The sequence below is a fragment of the Neomonachus schauinslandi genome, chromosome 3, assembly GCF_002201575.2.
Source record: "Neomonachus schauinslandi chromosome 3, ASM220157v2, whole genome shotgun sequence".
NCBI lineage: Eukaryota > Metazoa > Chordata > Mammalia > Carnivora > Phocidae > Neomonachus > Neomonachus schauinslandi.
The window spans coordinates 90,769,203-90,781,960 of NC_058405.1; the positions used below are offsets into that span (position 1 = coordinate 90,769,203).

At 45.7% G+C, this 12,758-nt stretch overlaps 1 protein-coding gene across 1 annotated transcript in view; it reads left to right on the forward strand.

Moving 5' to 3' along the window:
- The window catches only part of CLASP1 (cytoplasmic linker associated protein 1), a 262,736-nt gene that overhangs the window by 226,395 nt on the left and 23,583 nt on the right, over window positions 1-12,758 (forward strand). Inside the window, exons 36-38 of the mRNA XM_044913587.1 lie at window positions 3,080-3,326; window positions 5,812-6,002; window positions 7,779-7,907. Of these exons, the coding sequence (XP_044769522.1) occupies window positions 3,080-3,326; window positions 5,812-6,002; window positions 7,779-7,907 (567 nt within the window). The remainder of the gene's footprint in view (window positions 1-3,079; window positions 3,327-5,811; window positions 6,003-7,778; window positions 7,908-12,758) is intronic.

Consider the following 12,758-nt stretch of genomic DNA (forward strand, 5'->3'; position numbering starts at 1 on the left):
GACCTTCTAGCCAGGGAGAGGGATCAGTCAGATGTGGAGTGAAAGGGCTCCATTGGATTTTTTTTTTTTCTAGCTGCATTAAATATGACCAAGTGGAAATTGAATTATTGAACAGGCTCAGAATTCAACATCTTAGCTGCTTGATGATCAGAGTGTTAGCAAAGACCACAGTGGATATAAAAATGCATTAAGTGTGAAAGATTTGGGAACTGGTATGTCTCTTTGGCTTGATAAGTGACTCAGTCTAATAAGACAGACATCCGTAAGGATGAAGGTCAGATCCACTGGGAAGATGGTTCCCAAAAGCAGAGATGAAAACATTCAACATGTGGGAAAAAGCCCATCCTTATGAGTGATTACAGAAATACAGTAAACATACTTTTGAGGTTCCACTTTACTTCTAAATTGTTCCACTTTGTTTCGAGTAGAAATTAAAATATTTAATGCTAGAAAGGATATAAAGAACTAGTAGAATATTGGTGGCATGGGAACTTGATACAGTTGCTTTGGAGCTTAGTAAATTATATTTAGCGTAAGTGTTTTTTTTTTTTTTAAGAGAGAGAGAGTGAGTGGTGGGGGTGGGTAGGTAGGGGGTGAAGGGGCAGAAGGAGAGAGAGAATCTTAAGCATGCTCCACGATCAGCTCAGAGCCCAACATGGGGCTTGATCTCATGACCCTGAGATCATGACCTGAGCCAAAACCAAGAGTCAGACACCTAACTGACGGACCCACCCAGGTGCCCCTCAGCCTAAGTGATTTTAAGTTTCATATCCTTTATCCGTAATATAACTTTTGACAATCTACGCAAAATAACAAACTCAGCAAAAGGAAAGAAAGTTATTATTTACAGTGTAGTTTATCTCAGCATTATCTATGACAAAACCCAGAAACATTAAAAAAAAAAAGTAGAAGGGGAATAGTTGAGTAAATCTTATTAGAACACAAATGGAAATAGTGGTGTGAGTAAACATTGTGGTTACAAACAGTGTTTGCATGGGACATTATTACACTGCGAGGAAAGCAAAATATGTGGGCGTGTATACTCTGATTCCCACTCCACGCAATCTGCGGGAAGAGAAGGATGGGGATAATACACAGTTTAAAAAGGAAGATCTTTTGTTTTGGTTTTTGTTAAAAGTGATTAGAATTAGGATGGGTTAGCTTTATTTTTAAAATGTCTGAGGTTTTTAAAACCCTTTCTCCTAAGTTCTTTCATTATAATAGTATGTGTTTTACTTTGAGAAGAGAGTTACAAGGAGAAAAAAATTAAATCGTCCATGAATCATCTTCCTACCGCGAGAAAAGCCCCAAGTCTTATTTTGTTCAGGTCTACCCATGGATTATATATCCTTTTAACATCTTAATAGTTAGCAGAAAATATTTTTTGGTGGTGTTAAAAACCAGATACATCCCAGCAGTTCCACTAGGTATGTGTCCAAAAGCATTAGAAGAAGGGACTGGGACAGATAGTTGTACCCCAGTGTCCATGATAGCATCCTTCACGGTAACCAAACTGTAGAGAAGCAGTCAAGTGTCCAGCAGATAAATGGATAAACAGAATGTGATATATGCATCCAGTGGAGTATTATTCAGCCATAAAAAGGAATGTAATATTGACGCATATTACAACATGAATGGACCTTGCTTAGACCAAGTGAAATAATTCAGAGACAGAAAGTAGAATAGGGGTGACCAGAGCCAGGAGGGGTGGGGAGTTATTATTTACTGGGTACAGAATTTTGGTTGGGGAAGATGAAAAGGTTTGCCCAACATATAATGTAGTGGTCATGGTTATACAGCTTCTCGACTGTCTTTAATGTCACTGCATTGTACACCTATGAATTAAATGATTAAGATGATCTATGTATATTTTGCCACAATTTTAAATTTGTTTTTTTTTTTTTTTTTTTTTTTTGGCCACAATTTAAAAAGCGTAAGCACAAAGTGAAGGAGATATATCTTGTCAGCAGCACAAGTCAGACACATGCCCCAGCAGTCACCCAGTGTAGTCTGGCTGCCTGGAGATGGCTCTACCATGGTTACATAGTCAGATGGTGGGGGTGAGGAAAGTGAGGGTTTGCTTTGTTCCCGGCAGTTGGCCCACACCAGCTTGGTTATACTGCCGCCCTGCAAAGGGAGCCAGACAGGCCGGTCAGTGCTCCTCAGGAGAAGGGACCCCCTGGGAGTGAGGGGGGAGTCAGGAACATGACACAAGGGCTAAAGGACACCAAGGGTTTAATTTGTTAAGGACAAGTCTCAGAATTATATTAGGAATGAGGAGCCTGGGTGGCTCAGTCGTTAAGCGTCTGCCTTTGGCTCAGGTCATGATCCCAGGGTCCTGGGATCGAGACCTGCATCGGGATCCCTGCTCGGCGGGAAGCCTGCTTCTCCCTCTCCCACTCCCCCTGCTGGTGTTCCCTCTCTCGCTGTGTCTCTCTCTGTCAAATAAATAAAATCTTTAAAAAATTTTTAAAAATTAAAAAAAAAAAGAATTAGGAAGAAAAAGTTTCAGAAAATAGCAGCAAAGCCTATTCTTTGACCCAGCATAAAGCCCAGCTGAGAGTCACAGGTGTCCAGGGGGTGATCGGCCTCTCGGATACAGAGTTCTCCGTTGCTAGAGATTAGTAAGCATTATTTGGCTTTGGGGGAGTATATACAAGGATATCCTGGATGGTTGGGCTGCTTTTAGATCTTGTGGTGGTCTTCGGGGGAGCGTCTCACATTGGTGGTGTGTCAAGGCCTCACTGAGAAAATCCTGCTGTTCATGAAGAAATGATGGGCGGCAGTGCCGGCACACGAGATTCCTGGAGAAATGTTTGAGTAAAAGTCATCACCAAGTACAAAGTAAAACAGCCTTTACGTGTAAATGAATGAATGAAGGGGTGAAAACGTAAGCATATTCGGTTCCCGGTAAGGTAGTTTATGAATTAGATGTTTGCAGATTGAAATTCTAGTAACTGTCCTTCCGTCGGTGGCCAGATTTCAATTGCAAAGTCTGGCTCTCCTGATACTTCTGAAGAGGTAAAGGAAGAGCGTGTTCAAAGTCCTAAGCAGGAACTGCCCGTGTGCTGTGCTTCAGGTGTCCCGCGATGGTGGAGTTGCCTCGCCTGCCACTGAGGGCCGGGGAGGCAGCGATGTGGTGGAAGGAGGCAGAACAGCTCTGGATAACAAGACGTCCCTCCTCAACACCCAGCCTCCACGCGCCTTCCCAGGGCCGCGGGTGCGAGACTACAATCCGTACCCCTACTCCGACACCATCAACACCTATGACAAGACAGCCCTGAAGGAGGCCGTGTTTGATGATGACATGGAGCAGCTTCGAGACGGTTCGTCTTTCTTTGCTTGATTCCGCCCCCTTCCCCCCCCCATCCAAAAGTGCTTTCTGTGGGGCTTTCTCCTCTTGTCAGAGCAGCTCTGGGCCGACAGGGCAAACCTAAATGGACGTACTGGGTCTGCTCTGGTTAGCCGCTTGCTCAGCAGCTGCTCACTGAGCTCCTGCCTTGTGCTTAGGCATGGAAGGCACAACTGTGAGCGAAAGTATGCACAGTGCCTGCCCCCCGGGAGCTTACAGCCTCCTCCCAGAGACAGTCATGAAGTTGGAGTCACACAGCTCTCCAGAACTCGGAGCTGTGACACTGTGCGGTGAAGGCAGGTGAGCTGTGCCCATGAGGGAAGGCTTCCCCGAGGAGCCGGGGCCTGAGTGCAGGTCAGAAGCACGAGGGGAGTAGCAGTTAGCTACTGCTGTTGGGGCGCAGAGGCCCCTGCTGTGCCCTCTCCCAGCCCTGAGCTGTGGAAGTACGATCCTGTAGCAGCCACTGAGAGGCTCCGTTCTTCTGTCACCAGCGTTTTAACCAGCTCTTCCTGGAGCTGCTTTAGGTTGACTTCTGTCCTGTGGTTTGGAGAGAGCGAATCTGGCACATACTGAGCTCCTGTGTTAACATGGGCTTGCTGCTGAACTCAGTGTTTTACCTGTATATCTAATGAGATAGAGTGGATTATTCCTATTTCACAGATTAAAAATCTAAGGGTCCGGAAAGATTAAATTACTTGTCCCAAAATATACTTGGCATGGAACAGAACTAGTCTGCTGTCTTGTTTTGTTTTCTGACACTTGTGTTAAGACCCATTATCCATTATTGAGTAATAAGTGAGTCAAGTATGCGTTGGTGTGATGGTATTTTCATCAGGAACTTAATTATTTCCTTTTCACCTGATTGTCATGTTCACTTAATAGTCATTTTTAAAAAATTATATATTCTCTTTGTTTCCAAACCTTTTGTGTTTTAATTTTGAATGGAGAATTAAATCAGAACCCTAAATTAGAACTGTAAACAGCATTCACTGTGTGTAATGAAATGGGTAGCTTGCTGGGGACAAGGAGGCAAATGAGGCACAGTCCCTGGCCTCAGAGAACTCAAGGCCTGTCAGGGGAAACAGACTTATCACAGTGGGCCTGGAAAGAGGGGCCACACTAGAGCAGATGCTGGTTTCAGTGGGGATACAAAAGAAGGAAGACTGGGGGGCGCCTGGCTGGCTCCCTGGCTGTCGGCAGAGCGTGTGACTCAATCTCAGGGTCGTGAGTTCAAGCCCCACGTTAGATGTGGAGCCTACTTTTAAAAAAAGAAGGAAAACTCTGCTCTTTCAGTGGCTCAGACAGTGATGGGATCCTAAGACAGTGGTGAAGTCCTTCAGTTGTCTCAAGGCACATCCCCTGGCTCTTACTTGCTGATTGCCAATGGGTAGCAGCTCCTTAAATTCCCAAGGGATCCCAGTGTGTGTTTCCGGGGCCATGGGCTAGGGGTATGATGGTTATTATGAATTGCCCTTTCGTGGAGTAGGGAGCTGTTTCCTTTCATTGCTCATAGAATTGATACATCATTTAAGTTAACCCATTTGTAGCTCTCGTTTAAGATAGAATAGAGATTGGGCTGGGTGTTGGTTGTTATCTGTTCACCATCTGTATACTAAAAGGCTTAAAGGAAAATAAAAAGGCTCAAAGAGAAAGGTGGGAATGCAGGGGGGAAAGATCAAGTTCTTTAACATTTCAAACTTCCTGTGTGTGTGTTCCCCTATCTTAGATGCTAAAGAAAAAAAAAGTATGCAAATACAAATTTAAGTAGTTTCTAATGATTTGTCTTTGCCTTTTCATCCTTTGTATTGAAAGGGAATGTTCAGAGTTGAGGTCTCTTGAAAGAACATGGGAAGAGAAAGGATGTCTTCCATGGTTGAAGTCCCTGCGAGTAATTTTGCTAAGTGATCTTGGCAAGTTTAGTCTGTAAATAGCCCAAGAATAGTCTAAACATCTTGATTAGTATTTGTTTGCTGTGGTTACTAAGCTCTGGATATTGGGGCAGGGAAGGGATGTTAGAGGATCAGATGTGACGGTGAGGAGGCCCTAAGGAAAATGTGCGTGCTTTGGTGGGTGTGATAGCGGGAGGGGGCTGTCCGGTGGCAGCCTGACTTCAGACTGCTGCGCTGGGGATAGACTTGGCGAAAGAAGACCATAGAGGAGGGACTATTAGATGGTTCCTCCTGTTTGTCTGAAATGGGAGGGGGCAAAAGATGGTAAGGAAGGGTTAAAGACATTGATGCCTGTTCTCACATCTCTGTTTTCACAGCTGGGGTGGTGGCCTGCTGAGGGTGTAGAGAGTGAGGTGGTTCAAAGCCGGGTGGAGGGCATGGCAGCAGGGATGGAGGAGAAGCTGCCTCTGGAAGAACGGGGAGCCAGTGGAGGGGAGCTTGAGCATCCCTGGGGGCGCGTCCCCAACCGGGGCTTCCCTTGTGATGTGACTTGTCTCGGTGTCTCCCCAGTACCCATTGACCATTCTGACTTGGTGGCTGACCTTCTGAAAGAGCTGTCCAACCACAACGAGCGGGTGGAGGAACGGAAAGGTGCCCTGCTGGAGCTGCTCAAGATCACCCGGGAAGACAGCCTGGGCGTCTGGGAGGAACACTTCAAGACCATTCTGCTCCTGCTGCTGGAGACGCTCGGGGACAAAGATGTGAGGCACTTTCCTCGTCCTTATGTTTCCCCCCTTCCCGGGGGACGGGTTATTGAGTCCTGTTCTCCTTGAGTTTGGCTTCAGCTTTACTTTCTGTATTGTGCCTACTATTTACATCAAAACATTTTTCAGATATTTTCTGAGCAGCAGTTAGTGAGGTCATGTTTTGGTCAGAGACAGGCCCCATTCCTAGCTTATTATATGCAAGTTTTTTTTGTAATCGGGTTTGTAGGACCTGAGGGAAACTTGTTCCTGCTTCAGGTTACCTTGTCTAACACAAAATTTTCTACGACTTTGTTAGCATGGAATGTTTTTTTACAACGAGCTCTTTTCTGTGGGAGTTTTATGTTTCATGTGTAATTGAGAAGGAGGCAAGTTCATTTTTTAAAAGACCCTACTAGATGCTGCCTTCCATGAAATTCTGTGTAGGTTCAGCCCTGCATATGTGAGCAGTTCCGGTGGTCTTCATTGGTCAAGCAACAAGTTCTGGAAGTGTGGATTATTTTCTATTATCTTCTTTATTATTTTTAAAATGAAAAACCCTCTTTGCCCTGTGACATTCAAATGTGGCCCACAAGGCATTTGTACCATGCCTGGTCTGTAACCCACCCATGTTCATTATCCATCCACGTAGATGACTCTGACAGGAGGGAGCAGCCTAGTCAGAGCCCTGCCTTCACCCATCTGTGTGCTGGTCCCTTATGTGGAGACAGCAGTAAATGTTGGGAATTGTCTGAATTATACTCTAGAAGTAAAAGTCCATCTCTGTACTGGGCTTTGTGTAGGCTGGCAGAAACAGCAACGAAGTAGGTGTGGTGAAGAGTTCAAGGGCAGGACCAGGTGGATTTGGAGGAAGCTCAACACAGCCCACGGTATAGGTCACACTCAGGGTCAGGTTGATGGTGACTTTGTTGGAAGACAGGTGCGCGTGGGGCTGGGGAGTGTCATGGTGACTGATTTCTTTCATGCTTCGGGTTAATGGTTTGGTGTACAGATAGAAGGACAGTGATGAAAGGGCTGTATTAACTTCCTTACACAGAGTATTGGCTGCTGAAGCCCGTCTGCTTGGTCGGCCTTCGTTGGTAGATAAAGTGATGTCACGTAGAGGGCAGGTGGATGGTGTGTTAGTGTGTGAACTGTACAGATGAGCGACGAAGAATCTGGATGTACTTTTTGGCTCTGTTTGGTGTAAACCCCATTTTCTTTCATTGAGATTAGGAGTCTGTTTGAAATGGCTTTCCTCCAAATGGTGAGACTCGAGGTGTGTACACATCCCCTTCCCCTGTGATCTCATCACACAGAAGGTCGGGAGTAACGACAGGTCTGTGGCTGTCTTAGTCCACAGTCTTACAGGTCGTATTGATGAAATGGTTACATGCTTTTTACCCGTTCTTTTGTACATTTTACAAAAGGGTAATTTGCATATCTAAGCCTCAGGAAGTCTGGAAATCCCCCAGGAGATGGATAATGAACTTAGATGTATCGTCCTCGTTCAGTATCATTTGGTCCTCATTTGGCTCATTCCAGAAACCTTCATCAGGTCCTTCTTAGGTGCTAGGCCCTGGGAACGTCAGCATAGGCACAGCGCCTGCCTCCTGGAGCTGGCCCCTCAGCCTGGGCCACATAAGCAGTGGGACCTATGTTGGGGTTCCAGCAAGGTGCCGGGGAAGCCCAGGGCTGGGTGCTTGGCTCTGCTGGACGCTGCTGGCTGGCATGTTCACTGAAGCGCTGGGTACGCAGCGTTTGCTAACATCTTCCTTTCCTTTTGTACTCCAGCATTCCATCCGAGCACTAGCATTGAGAGTTTTACGGGAAATTCTGAGAAACCAGCCAGCAAGATTTAAAAACTACGCCGAGCTGACCATCATGAAGACTCTGGAAGCTCATAAAGATTCCCATAAGGAGGTGAGCCAGGCCTCTGGCCTAGTAGTGCTGAGCAGACGAGTCTGGGGTGCATTGAGGATGTGGGAGGAGAGGAGGAGTGTGGATCACTATAGGGCCCAAGACAGGGAGTCGCTGCCTTTGAGCTGGGCCCCGGGCCGTGATACCGGGTGAAGATCCCACTGCTGGTGTGACGGCTGAGCCCAGGTGCAGTTTGAGGGCCTGGTGCCACTTGGTAGGTTCCTGATTGCCTTTCCACCTGTACAGAAACTGGCCTGTTCTGCTGACCTGTCCCTGAGGGATTTCTCAAGTCAGTGGTTCCCATTGCTGTGGGTCAAAAGAAGGGGTGTAGGGGTCTGCCATTTCCTGGTGGCGTTCAGCACCCACCAGACTGGTGTTGGGAGATCAAGGTTGGCTTAGGAGACACAGATGTGCGAGTGCTAGAACCAGGTCTTCCTTGTTCCACAACTTCAGACAGGTTCTTTCAGCTTCCAAGCCTCAGTGTTCCTTGTGTGTAAGATAGAGGTGGATATGATCAGTTTCTCATGAGAATTAAATGAGAAGTCAGTGAGGGTTCCTGGCCTAGTACGTGTTGACAGAGGTGCTACACCATGTCGGTCTTCCTCCCTCTCCTGCCCTCTCCTTGTGCCCCTCTCTGCAAGATCTGGATGAACGGACACAGTCATGTCATGCCTCTCCTCCTAGCTCCCGAACACATAAGATACTAGGAAACTGTCCTGGCACCTCAGAGGCCTACCAGGGAGCCGGAAGGACATGTTTCTTTGCCCCGCACACTTAAAACCAGCCTTAAGTGGACACTCAGTAAATCCTCATCCACTTGCTTCTTGAAGTGTCCAGCCCCCATGGCTCACCAGTTCTTTGAGTGTCTAGAGACCAACAGGGAAGATGGATGGAGCTTTCTAAGTACAAGTGATCTCAGCAGCCAATAAAAGGTACTATGGAAAATAGGGCTATGTACTTAGAACTCTAGAAAACTTGAGTGGGTTCAACCCCAGTGACACATAACAACTTGCTCACGTCATTCTCTCGGCTCCCACGTGACTCTCACGAGCACCCTCGTGGATTAAGGAAATTGCAGTGAGAGCAGTTCTTAACATGTCTACAAAAAGAATCCAGACCCTAAATCATGGTTTTTCTCTGTTTAGCAGTTACATGGCTGTCAAACAGTGACAGGTCCGACCTCCAGAAATCCACCCCACGATAGCAGACTCATCAAAGGTCTGGGTCTCATGCTCTGTCTAGGCATCTCCACCTGATAGTCCTAGCACAACACAGGTTCGTAAGTGATAGATATGTCTCAGACGGATACCGTATGCTTCCAAAATCTGGCTTGGTTGTGCGATAGTGAAAATCACTCATGTTTGAACAAAACACTTGCCATTTACAATAACTCATTTAAAAAATGTGAGGACCAGATGAGCTAATACAGTCAACACCATTACTCCTGAGCAAGGAAAGAGGGTCCAAAAAATGCCATAATTTGTCAGGTAATACGTGGCAGTTACTGGCAGAACCAAGATGTGAAACAGGTCGTGTGTCTCTTTTAAGGGGCAACTGGCCTGGCCTTTGCTGGCTTTTTTTTTTTTTTTTTTTTTTTTTTTTAACCATAATAGCTTCTCCTTAATGAGAATACATGATCACAAAATGAAGTAAGGGGTGGCTGGGTGTCACAGTCGGTTAAGCGTCTGACTCTCAGTTTTGGCTCAGGTCATGATCTGAGGGTCGTGAGATCAAGCCCCGCATCGGGCTCCACACTCAGCAGGGAGTCGGCTTGAGATTCTCTCCCCATCTCCCTCTGCCCCTCCCACTGGTGCTCTCTCTCAAAAATAAATTCTAAAAAAGAAGTAAAAGTGGTATTTTTTTTTAAAGATTTTATTTATTTATTTGACAGAGAGAGAGAGACAGAGAGAGAGGGAACACAAGCAGGGGGAGTGGGAAAGGGAGAAGCAGGCTTCCTGCTGAGCAGGGAGCCTGATGCGGGGCTTGATCCAAGGACCCTGGGATCATGACCTGAGCCGAAGGCAGATGCTTAACAACTGAGCCACCCAGGCGCCCCTAAAAGTGGTATTTATTTTGCAAATATCTGATATCAGGTGTTTCCTCAGGAGAGGACATACTTAGAATGTGGCATCAAGGTGAAACTAAGCCATCCAGAGTATGTGGCACTTACTGTCCCCTTGGAAGATGTCTGTGTTTAAAGTTGGCATCCTGATCTTAAACTTTGAAACTTTGACAGTAGACCCTAGGAAGTACAAGTGAGCAGAATTAAATAATCTGTTTACTATTAGCAAAATGAGAAATTGAGGAGAGAAAGTTCTTAGGTGTAACGGCCTTTCAATTGCCTAAGGGACAGAAGCAGAAAGTATCTGTTGCTTAAAGTAAACTTACCAGCGTTCAGTTGACATGGAATTCGAGTAACCCAGGGTTTGCACGCTGCTGTCACTGATTGCCTGATAAAGCAGGTGGGGAAAACACTGTGTTCCACATAAAGGAGTGCCTGTATTGGCCCGTCTCCCCTGCTTTGCATACTTTCGTACTCACCTTGACTCGGTGCCCTCGTAGTTCTCCTTACGAAACTTCACTCTGTCACTTTGCCAGAAGCTCCTCACTTGGGCACCTGTGTGTGTAGGTTTTAGGTGTGGTTTTTTTCTTTTTCTTTCCCTTTGAAATTCTTGTAGTCTTTCTCGTATTTTAACCAATCTGTCTCCATTCCCCGTTCTTGTGTTTTCAGGCAGAATACTTAGGTGCACATCAAGTTTGTGTTGTAGCCATCTTGTTGGCAGAGAACATCGCACACGGTATTTCTTTAGTTATGTTTTCTCGTCACTACATTCGGGCGTTACTCAGACATTGGGAAGGATCCAGAATGTTTCTAGACCCAGTGACTAATGTATCGGTCCTACAGAGGCAGAGTCTGCTCTCCTAGCTAATTAGTACTTCCCAAGTGTGGTCATTCCTTTGAGCGCCCCGGAACTTCCGTCCCGTAGGAAGCTAGTTGGTTTTGTATTCACAGACAGAGCCCAGGCTTTAGCAGGACATGAAGGACATGAGACCTGGCAGGCTGGCACAGCTGCCCTGAGACCTTAGCAGCAGATGTCCTCCCGTGCCCGCTGTGGTGGTGGCCACGCCACAAGGCACCTTGTGATGGCGCCGGGACAATAGCAGTGAGAGAAGAGGAGTAGGCTAGGGCTAATGATAAGATGGCTTGTTTTCCCATCCTTTAAGCCAGGGTCTGTTTTCTCAGGGTCTTTTAAAAGGAACCGTGCATGTAAAACACTTTTGCTACACACTAAAAGTGTACCAGGTACTAGATCTCGCTCAGGCATCACCCATCTTCAGCCAACACAGACCTGGTTAAGCACCATGGAGGATTTGGATACCAGTTTAGAGTTTCTATTTGAGACGTTGGTGTGGATCAGCTTAGAGATGTTTTCCTGTTCCTTATTTGAATAAGTACATCTCCTTCATTATCTTAACTCCTTGTTTTTATGTTTTTAGTAAATAAACTTTGCTACAGAGTTTTAACGTCTTGTTAATGAAGTCACTGTGGTTTTCAGGAGGGTTAGCTTGTAGCGACCATCTTGAAGAGCCCAGCCTTGGTAGTGACCCTTAGAAATCTGAAGCCCATTTTCTGTTTTGAAAGAAAACATCGGTTTTACCTTTTCTCCTCTTAGAATTTGCAATCTGTTCGGGCTGGTGCTGATTCTCTCCTTCACCGGTGAAGAGGGGATTTGATAAGAGAATTGATGGTACGAATGGATTCTGGGGTCAGCGTCGGGGGGGATGACTCCGGAGGCAGGAAACCCGGTTTTCAGTCCAGCGTGTGTCCTGTCCAGCTGTGTTGTTGGGTCTCATTACCTCTGTGTGACCCTATAAAGCATGAGCATCACGAGACTCAAAGACATGACAGTGTGGACATGTCATATGCTCTGTTAATATTATCATGTGAAACTGGTTTTAGACATCCTTATCTGTTTCAGAAGCACCTCTTTCTTCGTAAACAATTGATGTGCCGATTATGATTCATTTTAGACACATTTGATGTAAGAACAGCTGTTGCTCCCAGGAATTTTGTCTTACATATAATCCCCCAAATGTGGAAATGTTTGGTAAATGTTTATTTAAAGTTGAAAGAAACACCAACTCTGTGTCTTGAAGATGTTCTATAATTGAAACTCTTGGATTGTTTCCTGAACTTGCCCTTGCCCGCGTTAGTGAATATTCAGTTTTATTTGTCTATAGCATCCTTTTATGTGCTGGACTGGGTCACCAAACATTTCTTGCCATGCACAAAAGTCTGGGGCTTCCGGACATCACCGTCTGGCATTGGGTGGTTTGACTTGTTTGGGAAAGTTGGATTCTGAGATAAATATAAAACAGTTTTTTTCTTTTAGGGGTTTTGAGCTTAAAGCATTTCTAGTTAATTTTATATTTTATGATTTCAAGGAATTAAAAGTAAAGCCAGACCAAAATTATTTTTAAAATAAACATTTCGGGAACTAGCTTCTTGCTTCTGCTTTACCCTGCTGGCGTGGCGTGTCTTACGCAGTCCTTTTGACAAATAGGGCCAGAGAAAAGCAGCAGTGTGTCAGTGTGTCACGTTTTATTTTAGCAAGCGGATAATTCTCTTTCAAATACCAATTAAAATCACTAACTGACCACGACTAAGACCAGACCCTCTGCACTCTAGAATGGTCTTTGGAAGCCTCCCGGGGCAGCAGCCGCTGTCAGTTGACTCTAGAGAACAATGAGTTGTGTGAACCTGGAGAAATTACTTCACCTCTCTGGACCTTGGTTTTTCTTATTTGTTAGCGCAGGGAGTGGACTAGACGATTATCTGTGTCTCATCCAGCC